The sequence below is a fragment of the Eutrigla gurnardus genome, assembly GCF_963514095.1.
Source record: "Eutrigla gurnardus genome assembly, chromosome: 9".
Classification (NCBI taxonomy): Eukaryota; Metazoa; Chordata; class Actinopteri; order Perciformes; family Triglidae; genus Eutrigla; species Eutrigla gurnardus.
In genome coordinates, this window is record NC_139923.1 from 5,903,385 (window position 1) to 5,928,276 (window position 24,892).

Here is a 24,892-nt window from a genome sequence, read left to right on the forward strand (position 1 = left end):
TTCAGTTCATCTGTAGTAGTAACTTGTATATTAACATTCGATCGATGCATTTTTTTTTAATTCTACAATTCTATTCATTGTGTTTTAAGCCAGTATTTGCACAGTGTCACATAAAGACCAGCTACACTAATATGATTAGTATAATATTAGTAGAATTAGATTCCGGCAGCTGTAAGACTGTTTCTGACTCCTGTGATCCAAACATTTCCAATAACTCCAGAACGTTGTCAACATTTAAAAGTCAACATTTATTGAAAAAAAAAAAAAAAAAAAAAGATAAATGATATAATTTCCAAAATTCACAACATGTTTTTATCTAACGAAATATTCTGCTTCAGTCCATATTTGTTGGTGTTAAGCCTTTCAAACTACATTCTCACTGCGGTAGAAAACACAAAGAGAGGTAGCGCCTGTATTAACAGGGCGGCCTAGCAGCAATCTAAACGCAAGATAAATTACACTTATACAACCACAACAACACAATGTTTTTTTGGGTGATGACGTCATTAAATATGATGACAGATACTCAAAGCTTCATTTGAAAATGTCAATAAATGGTTTGAATGTAAATAAATGTTATTCCATACAGCCCTAGTTATCAGTTTACACAGCAGTGGTATCAAATCACGCAGATGTTTATTATACACTTGAATATTATAGTTCGGTGAGTCTAATCCTAACATTTGAGAAGTGGCCCGAAATAAACTTCTTCAGTCTACACAAATGTTTCTGTTTTAAACCAGAGATGTTATCCAAAAGAGGTTCATCACATTGGACTTACTAAGCCGAGCTGAAATTAAAATGCCTTTTTAACCCTTTTAGATCACTTTAATGCTCATTGTGCACTTATTTAACAATATATGCTGAAAAATGTCTTTGTTTTCTAAAATCAAAATTCAATATATCCCTGGAGAACAAAATATGATGCATGCTTACATCAGCTAATGCCAACAATCAATCAATCTGAAACTTTTAGTGGCACAGAGCTGGAGAAAGTCATGGTCTAATGTGTTCATATTCCTCCCAACATTACGTCCCGCCTGCCTATCCTGCTTTACTGGCAAATGCATCACCATGCAGAAGAAAGGTGCTTTGGAAATTATGTTTCAGCTCTACTTTAAAGTGACACTTGAAAGCATTATTGTTTCAGAGAAGTTGGATACTAAAGCAGAGCTCAGATAGGAAAAATACATTCTATCCAGGGAATGAAGATCTGTAACTGAGCATTATTAATTAGGTTGAATGCAGGAAAGCGATCAGACTGCTCTGCAAAGAAATGAGCCCCGGGGCAACAACAGCAACGAACCTGTGGATATCAGCACCGACTGTGGGCTCACTTTGCTAAGACAGCTGTCTGTCTGTCTGTCTGTCTGATCATCTGGCAGCCAACAAGACTATTTATTCACAGAGAGAAAACTCATCAATGAGATAAAATCTTTCTAAATCACACGATAGCCACACAAAACATATTTCAACTTCATACACATGACTTTAAGTTTTCAGCAATGAGGGACCAAGGAACAGGGGAGGTGGTGTTAAAGCGTCAGTGTACCAGTACTAGCTGTGGATGTGTTGGCCTCTGCTGAAGCTGCTTCAAGCTGGCTGCCGTCCGCTGCTCTGCTGGTCTGAGACGCCTCCGGTTGGCCTGGAGCTGCTCGGCTGGTGGACGGGGTCTCAGGAGGGACATCTGAGAAGAGAAGGAAGGACAGCGATCATTTAAAAGAGTTAGAAAGTTAGAAAAGAAACTAACAACAAAGTGTCAGTATCAGACAGGTGTTATATATCATGAGACGCTGCCAATAACTTCCTTTCTTGAGCCGTATTCAAACCAAATAAGCAAATGTTCGCCTCATGTCATTTGTGTTTATTCGCGCGTCACTGGTGCTGGATTTACTGGGGAGGAGGTGGGGCTTACCTCCATGTAGACACAAACAAGGCTTCATCCATCATTGGCTGAAATAACCACTGTTGCTGCTTTCTACATGTTGTGAAATCCCAGATACACCAGGAAACCTAATGCAGAGTTCATAACCAAGTTTCACCAAGCTGTATTTACTGTATCTAACAAGACACATCAGCTGGTTTACTACAGCTGGATGAACCCAAAATAAACTATTTAGCTGTGATTTAACAGGAATTAACAGTTAAAGGATGCTGAAATAACGCCCGTCTGTCTGCAAGCAAAACACTTTTAAAATGCTTGTTTTCTGAATGGAGTCTGGTTTGATGGGAGCTAGGCTACGCTAACATTGTAGCTGCTCCATCAACACTCCAAATAATCATCTAGACATAAATATGGCAGCGACCTTGTTTTTTTTTTTTTTTTTTACCATAGACAGTCTCAGGATCCTCCACATAGTAGCTCATATTAGTCCAGAGACCTCCATTTGTGATTCAGCTACTTCTTGACGACGGGGGGAGAATCTCAATGCTGACAGGCTTTAAGACACAGCGTCACACACATTTCTTGTTGACTTGCATTCAACCGCGTAGTGCAAAAAGTTTGCTTCACATTTGGTGTGACAGACACACCATGACAGCGTTTTGATGATTCTGTCCTAATGATCCTGAAGCCACTTTCCAACAGAGCAAATGTTTCACCTGGCCTCCACACTGAAATTAATCATTATTTTCATTATCAAGCAGTCTGACCATTATTTTCTCTTGATTGATCTATTAATAATTTAGTCTCTTAAAATCAGAAAACAGTTTAAAATGCCAGAATGCAAGATGGCAAATACAAATAACCCTGCTTTTGTTTCACCCAAAACTATATAACTATCAGAGATAACAAAAAAACTGTAAATCTGAGAAGGTGGAATCAAAAATATTATTTGAAAATGCCTTAAATTATTAATCAATAAGTGTTGCAGATTAAAACACATTTAATTGACTAATCAATTAAGTGACTTTAATTCAGCCATAGATGGATGCAGCTGTCTTTTTCACACCGTGTCTCATAAATCTGAAACAAAACCTGAAATAAATCTCTTTCAAAATGACACTTATATCTAAAGTGAAGCAGACGGGCTGACGGAGACAACATTAAAAGGTCTGGATATTATTATTACGCCTTCTTAAATAAAAATCTCCTCTACCTTTAGAGCGTTTTACTTATCTATTCTAGTATCAGTAAGACTTCACATGCTGATCGTACAATGAGTCGTTGTGGGCATGACAGGAAGTGATTAGGAAAGATGCAGCATAGACTGCACCAGTCTCCGGGTTACTAACAAAGTCACATGATAATTGTTGTGCTTTTTTTCTCTTGAGGGATCTTCCTGACTCCCCGTGGCCCGTACCTGACCTCTGCCTCACTGCCTTTTACTAATTACAGGTAATTTAATTTAATACTAATACATTTGTCATAAGCTGAAACCTTTTCGGTTGTCAAACAATAATCAGCAAAATATAATAGAACTAATTTTAAATAATAAAACAACGTCACTACATTGAAGTAGTATTGTGTATTAGAGATGGTACAGTATATATAGACTAGGAACTATGAATTATCTACTGAATGTCTTTTTTTCCTTCTTTTTCCAATAAATGGTGACTCCTGGATTTTACAACGCTCTGGAATTATTGGAAATGTTTGGTTTTGAAATGAAGCTTTTTATGTCTGTTGTCATACTTCATGACGCATCACCTGGCTGTATAAGTGATACCTGTAATGTACGGTGCTGTTAGAATGCTGCTTGACCACCCTGTTAATAACAGCCCTGCCTCACTTTGTGTGCAGCAAGTCAGGGAGCAAACAGTTTGTTGACCTAGGGGGAAATGTTTCTGAGAAGCTAAACGCCAACAAATCAAGTCTGAAACAATCCCACAGCCACCAGTGGAATCTAACTCTAACTCTGCTTGTATAATATGTATATTATTAGTGGAGCCTGATCTCTATCTGACACTGTGCACAAATATCAGCTGTAAACACAATGAACATGCAGAAACAGACATGTTGACGTAGAATTTGAATGTCAACATTATGAATTAAACTTCCAACTCTAATACTACAATAATGAAGGTATCAAAGAGTTTCCTACTGGGTGCAGGCTGGGGAACGCTGGGCTCTGATAGGTCCCTCTCCGTTTGTGTCTCAGCATTCTGAAGCTGGATGATTGGCGTCTGGGTTCCTTGTGATGTCACTGAAGGGGTGGGGTGTCGGGGCTGAAGACCAATGGCATTCATCAAACCCATGTCTCTGTCAAGTCTCCAGCCAGAGCGATTTGGACTAAAATAGCATCACAGACGATAATGTTAGTTCAGCATAAATAACAAGAACAAAAAACAACAACTTCACAGCTAGTACTTCAGCTGCATTAAGATGAGGGGGGAGATATCGGTACTGCTTTTCACGGGTAGTTTATGATGGGCTTTAAAGAAGGAATCTCTTTTCAGACCTGCAGCTCTCTCTGAAAGTTTCTTTGTCACTTTTGCATGTTAACTTCAGTCTCCTATAAACAGTCATTCTTAGTAGATCAATCCAAAACCAGTTCCTCAAACTAGCGCAATTAATCCAGGCTAACATTTTGCGATCAATTACAATCATCAGATTTATCCAGATAATTTGGTCACAGGTTGCATTTGATCAATTTGAATGGGTGGAACTTTCCTTGAATAAGAGTGTGCAACGTTTTTTAAATAATGCCATTTTAGTGATCAAATGTTAAATTTAAAACAGTGAAAACATATTCAAATCAAAACATGCTTAAAACTCTTGAACTAGCACTATGACATACTGGAGTGATTTTACATTTTGTTAAGGACATTTTTTTTGTCACAAGACATATTTCAGTGAGAAAATTTAAAAAATCTTAAATAGGAGAATCATAAATCAGAAGTTCTCCTCATACATAAAAAAATTTATTTTTGCATCCTGTTTTTCTTTAAATCAGGCTCTATTTTTCACTTCTCTACAATGAGTTTACAGCTTTTTCAAGTCATTCGATACAATATTTATGATTATCTCGATGGTGAAAAATCTACCTTGATCAACTAATTGTGTTTTATCCCGACATGTCATAAAATCTTGTATCGTTCTATCCCAACCTGTTATTCATTATCGTTCCTGATTTGAGCCGACACGGCCTTCGGGCTAGAATCAGGCTGATATCATGGAGTCTAAACCTGGCATAAGTTCGCTGTTCAAGGTCTGGTTCAAGTTTGGTGGAGATCTTGAGGACAGAGTGACAGTCAAACAGATGAGATTTGAGAAACAACAAGTTAAGGTTTCTGCAGTTCAGTGGGTCTTCCAGTCTTGGTAATCAAAAAAATCAGCCATCTTTGTACATTGCACTGGGCTGATTATGCTTCCGCGTAGTGATAACGCAACGGCAACGCAACGGCCACGCAGTTGCTTGGAGACCGTGATGGTTCTGCGTTGGGTTTACGTGTCGAAATGCAATTCAAAGCCACTACGGTAGAGGGCGCTATGGTTTTTGTAAAGACTGACCGACCGACCGAGACTCTTGGCGTATATCATCGTAAGCTTCGTTATAGCGTATTTGTTTACCTTCCGGCTTTAAACATCCACAATTTTTCAGAACTTGGTGTTTTATTTCTTTGTGCAAAAGCGAGAAGGTGCAAACAATAAAACGAGGTGAAAACAATAAAAGTAGCCTTTTAAAAGTTTAAATGGCGGTGTTTATGAGTGGAAACCGGATAGCGGTCTCCAGCGGATGTAGTTAGCGGACCAATCACAGCCAATGCCGCTGCGTTGGTGTTGCGTTGGTGTTGCGTCGCCTCGACGCGCGTCTAGGATTTTTGGGAGGTACACGTCAGGCCCTTGCGTTGGACGTAAGGGGGTCCGCAAGGACGTAAGGGGTCCGCAAGCCCCCTTGCGTTGTGTCGACGCGGAAGCATAATCCAGCCTTAAGTCTGAGATCTTCAACAGGGGGGTGTGGGACCCCTAGGGGGTCTGCAGAGTTACTGCAGGGGGTCCCTGAATGATTTAATCCAAAACTTGTCCAAAAATACACCTTAACATGAATACAACCTATCATAAGCAAATATAAATCTTCCTGTTTGTTTAATAATTATGTTGTGAAATTGTGATGTAAAAATTCCCAAATAGGATTAATATATGAATCTCTCAACAATTATTATTTTAATGGCTTAGCATTGTCAACATACATCATTACAAAGTAGTTTTATACTTTATACACTATAGGCACGATATGTGATAGGGGGTCCCTCCACCATGTTACTATCAGCCAAGGGGTCCTTGGCTTGGTAAACATTGAAGTGGTTTAATGCAACCAATATACTGATCTCACAGAATTATCTGAACTGCAACTGTGGAACCTGAAAACCTTCAGATAAGACTATTGGTGTTTAGTGGTTTTCTCAACGTTTACAGGTTCTCACCCTGGTCTGTCAGAACCTCGGGTCCGGCTGGTTCCACTGTTGTTGACTGAGAATAAAGGTTCGCTGCTTGACTCTGCGGGGCTCTCACCATCGCTTCGGTAGAACCTAAAGAGGCACACACACACACGCGCACACACACTTGTTAATTCACTTCTATTTAGGAAGCCTTAAATGCAGAGGAGGCTTTTTCATGGAATCTCACAGACCACAACCTCATTAAAAGCACTAATTGACCTTCTCCAATTAAAGGTCTTCCTGTTCAGATTGACCATTATGATAATCACATCAGTTTAGTTCTTATTGTGGAGGAGGTGGGAGAGAAATCCACCACACCAAGAGGACAACTTGAGGCAAGCACACATCTGTGTTCATTCTAGTTTGGCTGCAGGGCTTCTTCTTTCAGTGTGGAAGGATTCACAACGTGTCAATCCAATCAGGTTTTTCATAACTCAGCATATCATATCAAGCATCTCTCAGTAGAAAACTACTCTCAACTGACCAGAAATCCTCAAGACGGATGCATTTTTACTACTACTACACTGAGACTGTTTTCTTCGCATCCGTCAAACTTGTCACTCACACTGAGTCCGATACATTTGTTTTTAAATATACATTTGTTGGGGAAATCAAAACGAAAATAAACGGATTCATCCAGCAGTGAGATTGTATGTGTGATTATCTCACGTGTTGAAAAAATAAAAAGAGCTGTGCAACAGTTGGATCATGGTGATTGGTGGTGGTCTTTCTGATGTGCGGTCCCAGTAGTTCCGCAAACTGGACCACCAGGTGAAGTCCACCTGGACCCAAATCGGGATCGTTGGAAATAAACACAGCGCCTTGCTTTGAGCGCCGAGGTGGATGAGCTTGTCTGTTCATATTCAGGATGTTTCTGGGCTCTAAGGTTGGCTCTGAGTAGTCAAAAAACTCTCTAAACGCTTTTGATGGATGTGAAAAACGCAGAAAATCAAACGTTTCTGAGCCGGTGTGGAAATGTGATCAACATAACGTGAGGTTGAAATTATATTACAATGTCGGATGAAAAAAAAAAGGACTCAGTGTGCAAGGGCCTCAAGACTCAGCCAGACTCCAGGAGAGCTGCAGAGGCTGAGAATTTTCTCATCCTACTTGAGAAAGTTTATCATTTGTGTTCATTCGCGTAACTCATGCTAGACCACCAGAGAGGAGAGGGGCTTGCCCTCATACGACACTAACAATATCTTTAACAACTTTCTCACGGACTCGTCGATCTTTGGCTGTGCTGGGTCAGTAGTTTTCTTTCCGTTGTGACCAGAGGCTAACATTAGCTCAGCGTGCTAATGTTAGCTAATGTCAATATCGGCTAATGTGGTTCTTCATATTAGTGGTGTTACCGAAGTATTTGATTTTAGCGTGGCAAGTTTTACAAATAGCATGGGTCTTGTCCAGTTGTTGTCGCGTCCCAGCAGCTTCATAAAATCCAAAATGTTCCCAGATTATATTATATTTTAAATTGTGTGGATTTTTTTTTAATCGCACATGGGCTACCGCTACTGCCTCCATGTTATGATGGTGGCTTTACTGTGTTCGCTCGCTTGTCCGTCCTTCACCCACAATGCAACTTGAACTTTACAACTTTATTGTCCAGCAGGGACGGGAAACGCAATAAAAATCGATTATGTGACGTTACTGCATCGATTCAGAATCGTCCCATTAAGCATCTCGATGCATCTTTGAATCGATTATTTTCGGCACCCCTACCCAACACCGTCATGTCTGGGTTCATAACATCATCCAGAGGTGCTTGGTGGATTTCCCCAAGCTGTATGACACAGATCAGCTGGTTTAGTACAGCTGGATGAACCCTAAATAAACTACTTAGCTGTGATTTAATAGCAATTCAGAGTTAATGGATGCTGAAATAACGCCATGATGATGGGGATATGTAAAAAGTCTGAAGTCTTTGTTAAGTCCGTCTGCAAGCAAGCAACTTTTAAAATGCTTGTTTTCTGAATGGAGTCTGGATTGATGGCTGCTAGGCTATGCTAACATTGTAGCATCTCCATCAACACTCCAAATAAGGTAATCTAGACATAAATACAGCAGCAACCTTATTGTTTGGACCATAGACAGTCTCTGGTTTCTCCACATAGTCTGGTCTCTGGACTAATATGAGCTACTATGGTAGACCTCTGGGGGACCACAGACACAGGAGACAACATTCGTTTCCTCCATTCCTGAGTTGGCAACGTCAGGACGACAGGAAGATGATCTCAGTGCTGATAGGCTTTCACAAGCATCACATGAATTTCAAATATGAGGTAGTTATGAAATGTTTTAATGCCACTACATGAATTTGCTTTTGCATTGACTTTGTATGCAATCGCGCTGTGCTTTCTCATTTAGTGGGAACACACCACAAGAGGAGAGATGTTTCAGTTGGAGTTTTAAGGGCCTGGGCGATAATTTGCAACAATTCAGCATTTTTATGGTTATCAATCAGTATGGGTCATTTTTAAATGCAATTAGCCGATAAAATAATTTCAGTTTAAAATGCGTTACTTTGGCTCTGATGCAGCCACAGACACTACTCTCTGGTCTTTAGCAATGTCCCGCCCACAGCAGTGCAACCTGATTTGTTAGATAGTTCAGCCTATCAACGATGAAGGCTACTGCCCCACAAAAGAAGGTATTTGCAGACTGCGGCTGTGTCTGCTATCGGTGAGCTTGCGGAGTTTTGTCTCAAAGGTTCAATCACCTATTTTATTTATTGTTAACGTAATATGCGACAGGGTCGACGAGACTCACACAGGCCGGCAGATGACCAGATCCCCCTTGTTGGTTCCATAAGCCAGACCCATCCCTGGATCCGGGAGCCAGCGTGCAGAGTTGATGCTGACATGGCGCCTCTGGTCTGGAGCCATCGGGTAAACCACGTTGAACACCATCTGAAACACACAGAGAGTCAACTACTGCAGCTGTATTCACCAAACTGTTCAGTTCAACTCAGATTTAACAGCAACAGTCCTGCAATGTAAAGGTTGCATGTCTTTCAGAGATTTTTCCCAAACTGAGGAAAATGAAAACATGACTTACCACTGAATTTTAGGAGTACAATTTATACTTTTTCATTATATCCAAAAGTGAACAAACAAAAATCAGATAGGCTTTCAGATTGCTGTATTACAGAGTGTCAGAATCACTTCCACAAAATTGTCAGAAAGGATGGGACAATACAAGATTCAATCACGGATTGGGATTAAAAATAAGACTCTCACATAAATGTATTATCGTTATCAAGGTAATCTGAGATATCGTCACAAAGTGAATTGAAAAGGCTGTTTAGCTCACTATCACGGCAGAGAAGTGAAAAATAGAGTCTGATTTTAAAAGTACAGGATACAAAATGTTTTTCTGTAAAAAAGGATGATCACTAAAAAGATATGCTTATTATTATTAACAAAATGTCATGTAATACCATAGCTATACGTGTCATTTTAAGAGTTCTAAACATATTTTGATGATATCATGTTGCAATTATTTTTGATAGATTAATCGTGACATGAAATGTTCTTATCGTTCTATGCCGAGTTGTTGGAGCCGTTAAACACCGTGACTGCTGCATTATAGACAGTGAAGCCCAAGTTATGCTTCCGCATCGACACAACGCAAGGGGGCTTGCGGACCCCTTACGTCCTTGCGGACCCCCCTTACGTCCAACGCAAGGGCCTGACGTGCCTCCCAAAAATCCTAGACGCGCGTCGAGGCGACGCAACACCAACGCAACACCAACGCAGCGGCATTGGCTGTGATTGGTCCGCTAACTACATCCGCTGGAGACCGCTTTTCCGGTTTCCACTCATAAACACCGCCATTTAAACTTTTAAAAGGCTACTTTTATTGTTTTCACCTCGTTTTATTGTTTGCACCTTCTCGCTTTTGCACAAAGAAATAAAACACCAAGTTCTGAAAAATTGTGGACGTTTAAAGCCGGAAAGTAAACAAATAGGCTATAACGAGGCTAACGACGATATACGTCAAGAGTCTCGGTCGGTCGGTCAGGCTTTACAAAAAAACATAGCGCCCTCTACCGGTGTGGCATTGAATTGCATTTCGACACGTAAACCCAACGCAGAACCATCGCGGTCTCCAAGCAACTGCGTGGCCATTGCGTGATCACTAGGCGGAAGCATAACCGAGGCTACAGTACTGGTTTTTCTGTCTCACCCTGATGGATGTTTCTCCTCCGTGTGGCTGCTGCAGACGGAAGACTTGCGCCACCATATGGTCGGTGGTGGGGTGCAGCAGGATCCTGCGAGAGGCCAGGCCAACCATCACATAGCAGCCCATCGGAGACAAGCTAACAGAGATAGCATTCGGACCTGCCGTAGGAAAATAAAACATTTATGATAATTAGAATAATAAAATAATGTTTTGGACATTTCTGCATATTCAGGGTCATGGAAATGCCAAATAGATCAAATAGACATTTCATTTTATTTTCTTATTGATATTATCCTAGGTTTGACTTAAACATAAATAAATTGTAGGTGCCAAATAAAGCTGATTCTGAAATCTGAATCGACATTTCAATCTGAAAAAAAAAAAGTTCACATTTGAATATAATTCAAGAAAAAGGTTGCTGAGGAGAGGGACACAGTACCAAATCTCTTGGTGTAAAGCATCTCTCCCAGGTTGTGTGGAGCCAGAGAGTAGATAGCCAGGATGCCCTCGTCTGGAAAACCCCGCTGACTGCTGGGAATGAAGACCGCCAGTAGCTGGCCGTCTGCAGAGATGTCGCAACTGGCATCGTTGTAGATTTTACAGTTTGGCACCAGGACGTTGACTGAAGCTGGAGAGGAGACAAATGAATACTCTCTTCAGCATTTCCATCATCAAAGGACTGTACAGCTGAATATAAGAATAAAGTAAAGACATTACAATAGGAATGGGAATGACCAGAAGCCCCACGATACGGTATGTCTTCAGATGCAATACGATCTTGTTGCAATATGCTTAGTGTTATGATAACTAGGGCCCTATGAAAGCCGTTTTTCTAAATGTTTCTAAATTCTGTGTTTTACATTTTTAGAGCATTTTTCCCATCAAATGGTGTCTAATCATGTGGTTGATGAATCAAAATTAAGAAAATAAGAAATTACGTTTTAAAGGTTGTATCAGTGATTCTGGTTGCCCTCACTTCCGTTGCGAGATCCAAAACAAACAGAGCCAGCTAGCCCCTCCCTCCCCGTGTTTTGAAAATGATCATGGACGCGCATTTTCATGAACGTGCCACCCATCCCTTGTCTGTGATTGGTTGGAACACTGTTTATTTTGCTTTTGAGGTGTTGGTAGTACCATTTGTTTTTGTGTGGGATCTCAGAGCCTAGGCTGCCTAGAGAGACGCGTTTTTTTGACGGCCTGCTTATGGGGCGGGCAGCTCGTGAGGTAAAAACAGATGAATGTGATAATTTATGTTTCGGCCCAGAATCGCTGATACAACCTTTAAGTTCCTGTTAAATATAACAATTAATTTTACGCAGAATATAAAAAAAATGTCTGATTATTATTTCAATATTTTATTCAATCAGCATCCCTAAAAAAAAAAATGTAACAAAATTATAGAAACTTTTTGTCAGATGCCTGATCAGAAAAATACTGGATGTCAAATTCAAAAGAATGTATGTGATTCATATTATTTGAATACCTGTAGTCATAGCAACCCCTTCTCTGAACTGGAGAATTTTTAGTTCAGTGCTTGACGTAAAACTTAATATGGATTTATTTAATCAATGGAGTAATGTGTAGTTAAATAATCTATTGACATTTTGCACCACTGTGAGTGTAACAACAGCCTGCATCGTTAGTTTAAGATATTTTCTCTGTCATACTGAGCCATTAAATTGAACCGAAACAGCTGAATAACAGAGGAATGCCGCGTGTAATGTTATGTTACCATAACAACAGCAGTGTCGATATAACTTTTAACACGAGGCGAGACAGAAACATTTAGAAAAATCAACCTCAAGTGACGACCACTAACAGAAACATGTTCCGCGTGTTGATAATCCTGGTATGAGATTCTTTGGTGAGGACAAACAGTAAACGGGACACAATCTCTGCCGTGACCAAGTCCTCCAGGTGCTTTCACTTTCAGAAGCGCTCGTGCATCACAGTTGTACTGATTTGATAAGAAATTTCTAATTAGTTTACAGAGCAGCACGTTGTTGTCGAGTCTCCGTCTTAAATACTTGTTCTCTGGGAGAATGCATGCTTTCAGCTTTGCCAAGTGCTGATGCACATTGTGCAAATAGATGCATTTTGCCCAGACCTACTAATGAAATAAAGTTTTCACTCTGTTCATCCCACTTCAACCATATTACTACTGCAAAATGTTTTGTCAGTCAAGTAGCCAGACTGACACACACACACACCAATGCCAATCCCATAAACTTTACCCGTGACCACTCCAGAGAAGACTCTTATGTTGTCTTGATTTTTCTTTTCCCCATCCCTAATTACAAATAAATATGTTATGTTTCTTTCTTCCTTTCATCATCATCTTGTGACCCCTCAGATCCCGACGCTAAGTGTATGGGGTCAGTTCAGTCTCATTAATAATGAATGCACAGAGAAGGATTCACAAATGTATTTTGTGATTTATATATAAATGACTCTCTTCTCACAAATACATTTCGTTTAAAATAAATGTAATATAAATCCATAAATATATGAATTAAAAAAATATTTGCAATTTTCATCAAAAATGTATTTGTATGTTGTTACATTTATATACAAACTGTTAAACTTGAATTTAAAAGACGCTTTTCATTTGTGAACTGGTCTGTATTTATTTGTGGATTTTTGAGACTCTCCTGACGTGGCTGGATTCACAAATGCATTTTTTTCAACAAGGAACTCTCTGTAGCCAATCAGATGCCTCCCTCGTTTTCAGCCAATCACATGACTGCATTCCCACGAGGGGTACCTCACCACGGCCAGAGCACAGCTTTTTCTCTGCGCATTTTGCGCATTTGTGACCAGTTCACGAATAAATGCACACAAGTTCACAAATGAAAAGTGTCTTGTAAATTCAAGTTTAACAGTTTGTATATAAATGTAACAACATACAAATACATTTTTGATGTAAATTGCAAATATTTTTTTTAATTCATATATTTATACATTTATATTACATTTATTTAAAACTAAATGTATTTGTGAGCAGAGAGTCATTTATATATAAATCACAAAATACATTTGTGAATCCTTCTCTGTGCATTCATTAATAATGAGACTGAACTGACCTCATATAAGTGATGAGAACAATGTAAACTTCATTTACTAAAACTATGATGAAACACTTTCGTCAACAACCTTATTTTTCTATGAATTAGACAAGATGGGAATATAACACCGACTTCATAAAACACTAACCATGATTTCAAACAGGCTCTCCTAATTTTTGTCAATTGCTTCTTCGGCTCATGTGAGTCAGCGAGGAAGTTGGTCAAAACAAAGATTGAGTGTCGGTCAGTCTGTCAGCTTTACTGACAAATGTATAATGCTGCCATGAAAATCATTGAAATGAGATGATACAAGAGAAAACTATATCTTGTCAGATTAAACTAATGTTGACAAACTGCATCATTTGTAGATGAAAAAAGTAACGAATCACAGTATATGTTATTGTGATAACCAGCATGTATTAAACCCCAATAAGATCATATCCGGTGGCTTCTGGGGGTTCCCACCCCTAGCGTGAGGCATGAGGCTGCAGGTTAAGGAGTTGCCGTACCGTTGCTGATCTCCGGCAGGTCAAATTTGGTGAAGTCCCACCACTGCAGACGGTAGGTAGTGTTGGCAATGTTACTGGCGACTGCAGACTGACCGTCCCCGATCGATGCACCTGAAACACAACATTGTTAAATACTGGGGACCGTCATACAGAGGAGGGAGAAAGTGAAACAGAACACACCAACAGCTGGCCAGGCATTTTTCTGCTCTAATCTAATCAAAATAGGAGAGTTACTGATTATGTCCACCATACCTTATCTGAACTTTCAGCTGGCGGTGATCTCCAAACCTAAAATGGTAATATTGGTAGAGGTGCAAAGTGTGTGTGTTTACCAGCAAGCACTCTGTTGACAGAGGAGTGTGTGGCCAAGCCAGGCTGCCCTCTCTCATGGAAGATCCCAGCGTAGGGCAGGTACTCAGGGAGAAGGAAACGCCTGGAGGACGACACGACTAAAGACTTAAAACCAAATCTGGGACAATGGAAACTACAAAACCACATACAACTACAAGTCCTTGACAATATTGATCGTGTTTTGGAAGAGAAGAGAGTTCTTAGGGCTGACTCACCGTGGGACAAAGCGACCCAGTGAGGGTGCAGACATCCTGGCGTTACGTGGAGTCCTGTGCCTTGTTCGGTCTCCATTATCACTGGAAAAAATGAAAATGATGAGGCCACACAGAAGAACAAAGAACAAGTTAGAACTTATAACAATTGTCTTGGTATCACAGCTGATTGGTTATATTTAAAGGATTGACGCACAAATGAAGACCCGATCCTTTCTCTACTGAACTTTACTGTGTTTTGGTGCGTTTGCATTCTGGTATTGCAGCGCTCCTCTCCTTTACAACAACCAGCTCTACACTGAGAGCATCTGGCTGCACATTGAAATGAAAATTAGAGCAAATGATGTCAAAATGACAAATGGCAGGTCAGGTTCAGGAGTCTCATTCTGTCAATGAATCTTTCATTCATAGGAGATCAACAATTCAACTGTATAAATGTAGTATTTTTAAATCAGAACATTAAGTATTGGCATGAAGCAGCTCACAAAATATCAGATTAAGTATCTACAGCTATTTCAACGTAACCAGCAGCAGCGTATTTGTAGTGACCAGCAGACACCACCAGAGGTCTTCTCTATAGTGCAACAGGAAACTGAGCTCAGAAAGATGGCACTCAATTGTTGTCATCTTTTGTTGCCTTAACAGGCTTATAGGTTCTAGTAGGAATGTCAGTTTTGGTTCAATTTGTTTGTCTTATTTTGAAAAAAAACCAAACCAAAAAGTGACTCTCTCTTTACTCCGGCACTCTACTGGTTCAATGAGCTTTGCCATCGCATTTTGAAATATTATATCGATCAGATGACTCAACGATTCTGAATGAAAACTTTGTCAATACTTGTTTGTCTGCTTTGCCTTGAATCGGCTCCAAGATCGACACTACAGCGAGCTCGGTGACGGCGTTTCCGAGTGTGATGGGTCTGGTGTAAAAGCGATACCAGCTGTTTAGCACACATCAGCCCGAGGGCTCTCTGTAGTGCAGCCATCAAAACGGAGCTTGTGTATATGAGTCCAGCTGTGTTACTGTCTGAACAGCTCATTGGTTAATATACACACATAAATTATAGATATCTATATCTCATATATTTATAGACCTACTTAGGTTACCGGTCAAAAACATCCCTAGTTTGTGGTCACATGATTTATTAGCCACCAATATCTGTTCATCAGATCAACCCACTGATGTGTCGGCACCGCTGTGTGAGGTCCCCCACAGCATTCCTCGTCCCTCAATCAGCCAAATATGACGAAGCACAGTATATTATGACACTCCAGATAATAAAAACTAGTTTAACTCATGCAAGACACACAAAATTAAACTTACTCCAGCTCCTCAAAGTCCACATCACTGTTGTCAATGGAGCTGGATGGGTTGTTGGCGGGACTATCGGACGAAGACGACATGGCCCGCAGCCGGTTCTGCTGGTAGCGAAGTGAACGCTGGCGAATGCTGTCCCGCCTTGACAGATACTGGATCATTCTCTGGGCGTAGTAAGCAGCTGGAGAGAGCCTGGACAGCACAGGGGACGACTTCAGGTTCATTCTTGTAATAACGTTTGTGTGACCAGGTTAGTATAGCAGAGGTAATACTGGGGTAAATTAATTGTAGTGTGAGTGTATTAATCTAACGGTTTGGGTCAGTAGAAATTAAGTGCATTAGTGTACCTGTCTGGATCAGTGTAAACAAAGTATGTTAGTGTACCTGTTAGTGTACCTGTCTGGATCAGTGTAAACAAAGTATGTTAGTGTACCTGTTAGTGTACCTGTCTGGATCAGTGTAAACAAAGTATGTTAGTGTACCTGTTAGTGTACCTGTCTGGATCAGTGTAAACAAAGTATGTTAGTGTACCTGTTAGTGTACCTGTCTGGATCAGGGTAAACAAAGTATGTTAGTGTACCTGAATCACTGTTAAATGAAGTGTGTTACTGTACCTGGATCACGGTTAAATGAAGTGTGTTAGTGTACCTGGATCACTGTTAAATGAAGTGTGTTACTGTACCTGGATCACGGTTAAATGAAGTGTGTTAGTGTACCTGGATCACTGTTAAATGAAGTGTGTTAGTGTACCTGGATCACTGTTAAATGAAGTGTGTTACTGTACCTGGATCACTGTTAAATGAAGTGTGTTACTGTACCTGGATCACGGTTAAATGAAGTGTGTTAGTGTACCTGGATCACTGTTAAATGAAGTGTGTTAGTGTACCTGGATCACTGTTAAATGAAGTGTGTTACTGTACCTGGATCACTGTTAAATGAAGTGTGTTAGTGTACCTGGATCACTGTTAAATGAAGTGTGTTACTGTACCTGGATCACTGTTAAATGAAGTGTGTTACTGTACCTGGCTGGATCAGGGTAAATGGGGTGGTCCCTTGATCCTGACATGTCATAGCGGGACAACGATAACAGAGATGATTCCAACAGTCTCCTGTATGAAAGGAACAGGATAGGTGTTATAAGATAGTAGTTACTGAATACAATTATTTTTATAAAAGGTTAATATTTAACTTACCATGTGGCTTAAAGCAGATGTTCAACAGCATGTCAGCCATAAATGGTTGACAGGCTGTGAAACAGATGTCAACTTGCCCCAAAAGTAAGATCAACCCAAACAAGATATAAACGTCTATGTTAACTTTAGCTACCGACAGAAACATATATCGTACCTCCTCAGGGAGTCCTCATCTGGGGGGTCAACAGGCATTTCTTGGCTTAAGGCCTCCGGTGGCTCTGCTGATCTGCTGGCAGCAGCCTGCCGGTACACCCTCTCCCACTGCGCTGTGTCCTGGTTGTACACCAAGCCCACTGTCTGCTCTCCAGTCTGGCTGGGGGAAGGGGCTATCGGGAAGGCCACTGTACCAGCTCCTCCACCTCCAGGGGGAGGCGGCTGCTCGCTGGGCTCCGGAGGCACCCTACTGTCTTGAGCTTGGGCTTCTAGTGTCCTCCTGCCCTCCTCAGGCTGCCAAGGGGTAGAAGAAGGAAAGGAGGAAGAAGTTGAGGAGGGCTCCAGAGTGGAGGCTGAGGTGGAGGAGGCCTGATTGGTTCGCTCCCAGCGCTGAGAGTCATGGTTGAAGGTCAGCAGGTTGTGGCAGGCCCGGCAGCGGTTCAGATGACCTCGGGAGGCTGGGGGAGGAACATTATTCTCCAGGTTGTGAGGGGCAGGAGGAGGGGGGGGTGGAGGCTGGTAGTGGATGATGGTAGGGGAGGAAGTGGAGGAAGACGAGGAAGGCCCAGGTCTCTCTGGGTCCATGTTGTTATTCAGCAACTCTTGGCCCTGCTCTTGACTTCCATCTGCCATGCTGCCACCTAAAGGTGGCTCCAGGTCCTGCATACGGTCAAATTCCATGAAGTAGCGGCTCAGGTTGCATTGCAGCACATTGCGGAAGGAGGCTGTGTTGCTGCGAGAGCCATCCCAGAAGGGATGATGCCCGCTGCTTGTGCCGGCAGCGTCACGGGCACCGGGCTCTCCTTGTTGGGGGAAACCCCGTCCTTCAGAGGCGGAGGTGTAGACGGGGGATTGAGAGGAGCTGTCCTGCTGTCGGAGCACTGAGAGGAGGCTGATGGAGGAGGAGGAGGTTCTGGGAGGCAGCATACCTGGACCAACCCCACCTTCCCTCATACTTAGCAGGTTGCGTGTCCAGTCAGGTCCTGGCCTGGAGGTGGAGTGCGACTCGATGCCGCTTGGTGCAGGGGGATTAAGTGAAGTTCCAGCGCTGTAGTAGACTGAGGTAAAGGCAGAGGGGCGCTCTGAGGGTTGTCTGGGCTCTGTACGGGCCGAAGAGAAAGTGGAAGCTGGGGAAGGCTGGGAGGCATCAGACGGCACCCTGGGATCAGACGGGTTTGTATCGGCAGACAGTGAGGGATTGCGGTTGACGGAGCAGCGACTACACAGACAAACCATGCCCAGGTGCTGGGTGCAGCCTGGGAAGGGGGCTCCGCGCTCAGTGCTGGGGTATTGGGCTAGGGGCATGCTGGGAGTTTCTCCAACATTGCTTCCATTTTCACCAAGAGGGCGCGGCTGCTCGCCTCCCGTCTGAGCCCCCGGGGAGCGAGATGACAAGATGTGGAGGAAGTTGTGCAGGATGGGTGTGCGACGAACTGGTTGAGAAGGCAGGAAGGAGCGTTGACGGAAGTGAGGCATCTCAACACTATCCATGGGAACCTCAGAGTCCTCCTCGTTCTGAAAGAAAGTCAACCATTCTGAAGAATCAACTCAACCAGCACTTAACAACAGAAACACAGTCAACGGAGCTTACCTGCTGATTGGACGGATTCACTATCGCCGTCAGCAGGTTGTGACCAAGAGGGTCAAACCTCACCAACCTGAAAGAAAACACAGGTTTCTGTTATGAATTATGTTGGTCCTATCCCGTATCGGTATTGTTTTAACCTGGAAGCAGAGAAATAAAAGCCTGGTTCTGGAAAATAGTTATAGTTTGTTGTTGAATGTAGAAATTGGGGAATTCAAGAGTGACATGAACCAGATATGCAGCTCTTGGCATACACAAATGTGAGTCATGGAAATGTGTTTTGACATTATTATAATGGAGCTTTCCCACCAAATATAAACATAACTGTTCATGCGCCGCAACTGCATACAAAGCCAATGTAAAGACGCTAATGGCAGCCAATTTGTGCCAGGAAGAGCGATTGACAGAATGAAATATTGAAGTGTGTGTCTAGAAAGTCTATCAGTGAGATTCTCCTCCCGTCATCCTGATGTTGCTGATGCAAAACTGGAGGAAACAAATGTTGTCTCCTGTGTCTGAGGTCGCGCAGAGCTCTAGGACAGCAGCTCACATTAGTCCAGAGACAAAACCAGATTATGTGGAGAAATTACATAATTTTAAGTGTTGATGGACCAGCTGCAATGTTTGCATAGACTAGCACACATCTATGCAAACTCCAGAATTTTTTTTAGAGTGTTTACTTCTCGTCTTGCAGACAGACCTAACAAAGCATGACTTCAGACTTTACAAATCACCATCATTATATAGTTATTTTAGAATCTTTTTTTATCCGTTTATTGAAATTAAATCACCACTCAATAGTTTATTTTTAGTTCATCCAACTGGAGTTTACCAGCTAACATGTGTATTGCTATTCACAGTAATTCATTACTTCTGGATGATGTCATGAACCCCCGACAGGACGGCGTTTGGTTTACTGGCTTATCTGGGACTTCACCACATGTAGATGTAATAGTGGTCATTTCATCTATGACTGAAGAAACCTGGTAGGGGTCTACATGGAAGTAAGCTCCCCCTCCTCTCTGGTTCTAGTGCAAGGGACGCAAATAAACACAAATGACCCTGAATCAAACTCATGAGAATAACATGAGGTGAAACTCACTTTGCGCTTCGTGGGAACACAGCTATGTTCATTGTATGCTATTCTTATTTTATGTTGAAATGTAGCACACAGTGAAGAGGGGGAACGTGGGCACAGTGAGGTGAGGTCTCTTAAAGTCACTGTAATGACTCATGGTGACACAGCAGCGGTGCTGTCCAACTCACCGCACTCTCTCTGTGTCACTGCCCGTCTTGACCACGGCGAAGGGCTCTGGTCGGCTCCAGTCCCAGAAGTGGAGCTCGTTGTTGGTAGCGATCAGGAGGAGCTGAGCGGTCGGGTGGAAGGCCAGGGATGCAATGGCGACATTGCTCTCTGTAAACCAATTCTCACTACCACCCTGCAGAAAGAACACAGACTCTTCTTATCACTGCAGTCAATTAAGGTTTACATTTAAAAGGGTAATTTTTTTAACCTCAGAACTGAAGTCAAATTCATAAATTGGTATTTTAACTTAACCGCCAAACCACTTTTTTCAGCTGAAAACCAATCTCCAATTTCGTTGTGTTGGTGATTGATTCAGGTCCAAATCTTGACATTTAATTGCAAAGTATTTGAAATCTACATATTGTGTTATAAACCGTCGACGAACACCCGCCCCCCTCTACCCTCTCAAGGGTACCATTACTTAGTAGCGTAAACCTCAGAGGTGACACTGCTTCAGAGTAATAATACTCACATGCAGATCCCAGATCCGGACTTCGCCATCAAGGCACCCGGAGGCCACCAGGCCCGGGATTGTGGGGTGAAAGGTCACACACCAGGGGGTTCTACGGTGGCCCACTAAGGAATGTAGGCACTTTCCTGTCTTCACCTCGGTTATGTAAATGTTGTGGTTGACATGAGTGGAAGCCATAAGGGTCCTATGAGAAGCAAACAGAGGTCACAGTACTATCATTAAAAGAACTACTCAACAAACATTAGCTTCAGGTCTTTGACACCAATAATAATAATAAACATATCAGCATGCAAATCACAGAGGAAAAACTAGGTTTTTTTAAGATGCTAAAAACAGCTACAACCGAAATACTCACAGTTTTGCTTACTACAAATTCAGTTGATAAGATTTTGACAGTGTCCAGTTCAAGTAAATACTTTACTAAATTAATTTCTACATTTCAAAGATGTTTTCACCTGTCGGGGCTGAATGCCAGCAGGAACGTTGAGCGAGGGCTGTCAGGCAGCTCCACTTTCTGTCAGGGACACAAACATGTTTACACTCATTTAAGTGGAATCAAAACGATGTGGTAATTACAGATAAACAAGAGAACAGCGGTTGCATTCAGGTGTGTTCACAGAAAACAAAGCACGTTTTTTTCTTGCAAGTTCGACCTCAGGATCATATGTGCTTATAACCACAATTGCTGCTTTGTACATGTTGTGGAGTCCCAGAGATGCCAGGAAAAACCAAACATCATTCTGTTTATAACATCATCCACTGGTGCTTGGTGAATTTCACCAAGCTGTATTCACTGTAACTACTAGCAATGTTACATATCGGCTGGTTTTCCACAGCTGTATGAACCCTAATTAAACTATTTCGCTGTGACTTAATTGCAATAAACAGATAAAAGGGATGCTGAAATAACGACATAATGATGGTGAATAATACAAAGTCTGAAGTCATGCTTTGTTAGATCTGTCTGCAAGATGACAAGCAAACAATTTTAAAATGCTTGTTTCCTGAATGGAGTCTGGTTGATGTGTCATTCTATCTAATACAAACGTCTAAAGTTATTTTGTTATGTGGTAGCCTCTTGTTGCTGAAGAAAAAGGAAGTGTACAGGAAATGGATGTTACTCAGGCCATATCTGGGTGGAATGTCGGTAAATTCAAGTAAAATACAGACTTTTCTTATACCGTGTGAATCCGGCGCAAGAAACGCAGAGGTCGGGGGGTAATTTCTAAATCACCTGAGGGCCCCATGTAATACTAGTCCAGTGTGAATAGGGCTATAGTTAAGTATTACAATTTCTTAAAAGTTGTATTGCACTGTTCATGTATAATAAAGATGTAAATATGAGTGATTTGTAAACCAACTAAAAAGTTGTCCAGCTTAACATTATGGACTTGTGACATCAATGCCATAAGAACTTTTGTGCCAGGAAAACCAGACGGCCCACAGCATCTGGTTAGAGAACGGCCCAATGTTCCTGCTGGTGCTGAAAGCCCTCTCAGATGTTGCACTGGTGCAGGGATATTTCCGGGCTAGCTTGGCTACAAAGGGGAAATTTGCATGATGGCATTACCACCACTCCAAAGGGTCCAAGTCACTGTGCACATCCACGGTCTGCAGGTTGGTTGTCAGCACAATTTTGATAGTTTCCTTGTCTGAAAGTGGCACTGTGCAGTCTTTTTTTCCTCAAGGGGGTGGTGGTGGTGGTTGGGGGGGGGGGGGGGGGGGCTGCTGCTACACTAGCCCTTTGGAGAGCTGATGAAATGCCAGCGGTGTCTGACTTTTGATCTGTCAGGAGTGATTTCTACTGCGTATCGTTCACCTTTTCGTTCTTCACGTAGGTTGTTCTGAATTGAGGATCCAGAAGAGAAGCCATATCGAGCAGGTCGTCTTCGTCTGTGCCAGGATATGAGTACTCTTCATTCAAGTAGGCTAGACTGTTTCTCTTCACATCCTTGGTCAGTTGAGTAGCATACTCTTCCTCAGTGAGAATGGCCGTGTTGAAGAGATTAGTATATGCTTGAGGTACGAGACGCTGACATAGCGTTCACCAGACAAGGCATCTTTGAACTCCTGGACTGGGCTCAATACCTTGTTTACAACCTCCTTCAAATCCACGTCCTTCCAGCTAAGCACAAAGTGCGTTGATGTTTTTGGGTCAGCTTTCAACACCTGACTTATGGCTCTCTCCTGCTTTGCACTTTTTGGGTCATCTTTTGGCCTGACCCCCAGGTAGGTGTCTCAGTTTTGACCAGGTGCTTTTGCAGGCCTAGCTCAGGTCCAGGTCCAGGCCCCCCCCCCCCAGGAGTACAAGAAGGCAGCAACAATTTTTTTTGCACACACCGACTGCACGTTGTATGCAGTCATCTTAGCCACAAAAAATATTTCCTATTTTTGCTTTTACATACACATTATCCTGCTAATCCAAATGTTAATTACAAGAAATGCAGTAATAGATAGTCCCTTAAGATGAATCATGAACATGAAACAAATAATACTCTACAACAGGCACAATCACAATCCATAAAGACAACATAACATAGACACTAATTTACTAACCCACCCACAATAATTCCCATGAACCCACACAAAATAAGTTGAAAGTAGACACCACATGACATACAGTATAATGCATTAATGATAATAACAGAGATAACAGAAAACTGAGAAGACACACCACTATCATATATGTATTATTAATCATCTGAAATGGTTATTACCTATGGCAAGATGAAGCCTGTGGCCAAAGCATTAGAGTCTTATCCAATTATTCAGCGCCTCACTGTCTGTTGTTATGGCCATCTGCATCTCCTCTGCCAGCCTCCAGGAATCAAGTGCCTCTCGCAAGCCTGGTGCGAGTAATTTGCCGGTGTGGTCATCCGGGAAATATGTTGTTTGTAGACAGTGGCTGCGTAACACCCGGTCACTTTATGAAGTGAACCATCAGGCTACGGTATGGCTCCATACTGCAACTAGACCACATATCTATTGTTGTTGCGTAGTAGGCGACTGTATTCAGCTCCGTTTCTAGCTTGCCTCTGTGCTGCTGGTACAATGTGGAGATCGCTGTTTGGCTGAAGCATTTTTGACCCAGTAACACATACCTGGGGTTTTTTTCTGACTGCATGTAGACAGACCATGTATTTGGCTAGATGGATTGTAATCCCGTTCCAACTTTTGCTTTCCTTCTCGTAGGTAGTCCCTCGAGCAAACGCGTCTTCAAGCAACATCTGAGCCAACTTTGGTTTTATTATTTCACCAGCGTTAATTTATGTTGTGGAAGCCGATCTTGATTTCATAAATTTTTGTAGTCCATGGCATGCTTTTGGTTTGGGTGGTGAAGCAAATTGTTAGTGTTGCATCCTCCAGCAACAACTACAGTTCAGCTACACTATTTTAAGTAAATAGTTGTTTGGTTTACGTCTGACTTTTTAAAATAGAAAAATCTCCAAACAGAAACCACTACTCTCTTTGGCACAATTTCTTTGTCATCATGGTATCCATCATGGTTTCTGCTGAAGTACTAATCCAAAGCTCTCCTTTTGGTGGTGCAGCAGTGAAAAGGTCGACAGTCCATCAAAATGACAGACAGACAGACAACCTAACATTTTTCCGTCATGGTTAAAATAATTCAGTCAATGGTGGAAAATATTGGGTTAACACGACCTCTGGTTCAGACTTATGTTGAAAATGTGTCAGGTCCAACATTAAGATGGCAGACAGGACTTCTATATAAAAGTGACTTAAGTGCTCTTTCAGACATGAGACTGATGTGTTAAATTTGTTCTATATTATACTAACAGAGGCTGTGAAAAGACCTTGAGATTACTTCTTGTTATCTTGTGTGGAACCACCTCAACACATTTCAATGAATACTAGAATACTTAAGTAGTAATCAGAAGTGTAACTGCTGTTATTTACATACCTGACTCTGCCATTTCATCCAGCGCACTTTCTCCTCCACCAGCAGCTGCAGGAGCCTCTGAGAGCCAAAGGTCTGGGACCCTCGCTCCCGGCTGGACAGGATCCGGACCGAGTTCCTCTGACGGGACGCCATGTTGCTACCGGGGGCCTTAGCTGATTGGCTGCTCACTCCCACTGCTGCCAGTCCGTCGCCATGCAGAGTCTAGGCTGAGAGTGTGAATATATGAGAGGAAGCTTTGAGTGT

General features: G+C 42.0%; 1 protein-coding gene across 1 annotated transcript in view; it reads right to left on the reverse strand.

The window, feature by feature from the left end:
- ambra1b (autophagy/beclin-1 regulator 1b) overlaps positions 1-24,892 on the reverse strand; it is a 37,685-nt gene that overhangs the window by 5,603 nt on the left and 7,190 nt on the right. Inside the window, exons 2-18 of the mRNA XM_084017550.1 lie at positions 24,650-24,855; positions 21,183-21,241; positions 20,728-20,911; positions 20,216-20,388; positions 18,956-19,022; positions 17,366-18,879; positions 17,041-17,127; positions 16,025-16,210; positions 14,707-14,787; positions 14,473-14,573; positions 14,141-14,251; positions 11,006-11,194; positions 10,570-10,724; positions 9,151-9,290; positions 6,367-6,471; positions 4,044-4,231; positions 1,553-1,687 (exon numbers count right to left, since the gene is read on the reverse strand). Coding sequence (XP_083873676.1) covers positions 1,553-1,687; positions 4,044-4,231; positions 6,367-6,471; positions 9,151-9,290; positions 10,570-10,724; positions 11,006-11,194; positions 14,141-14,251; positions 14,473-14,573; positions 14,707-14,787; positions 16,025-16,210; positions 17,041-17,127; positions 17,366-18,879; positions 18,956-19,022; positions 20,216-20,388; positions 20,728-20,911; positions 21,183-21,241; positions 24,650-24,781 — 3,607 coding nt within the window. The 5' untranslated portion in view covers positions 24,782-24,855. The remainder of the gene's footprint in view (positions 1-1,552; positions 1,688-4,043; positions 4,232-6,366; positions 6,472-9,150; positions 9,291-10,569; positions 10,725-11,005; positions 11,195-14,140; positions 14,252-14,472; positions 14,574-14,706; positions 14,788-16,024; positions 16,211-17,040; positions 17,128-17,365; positions 18,880-18,955; positions 19,023-20,215; positions 20,389-20,727; positions 20,912-21,182; positions 21,242-24,649; positions 24,856-24,892) is intronic.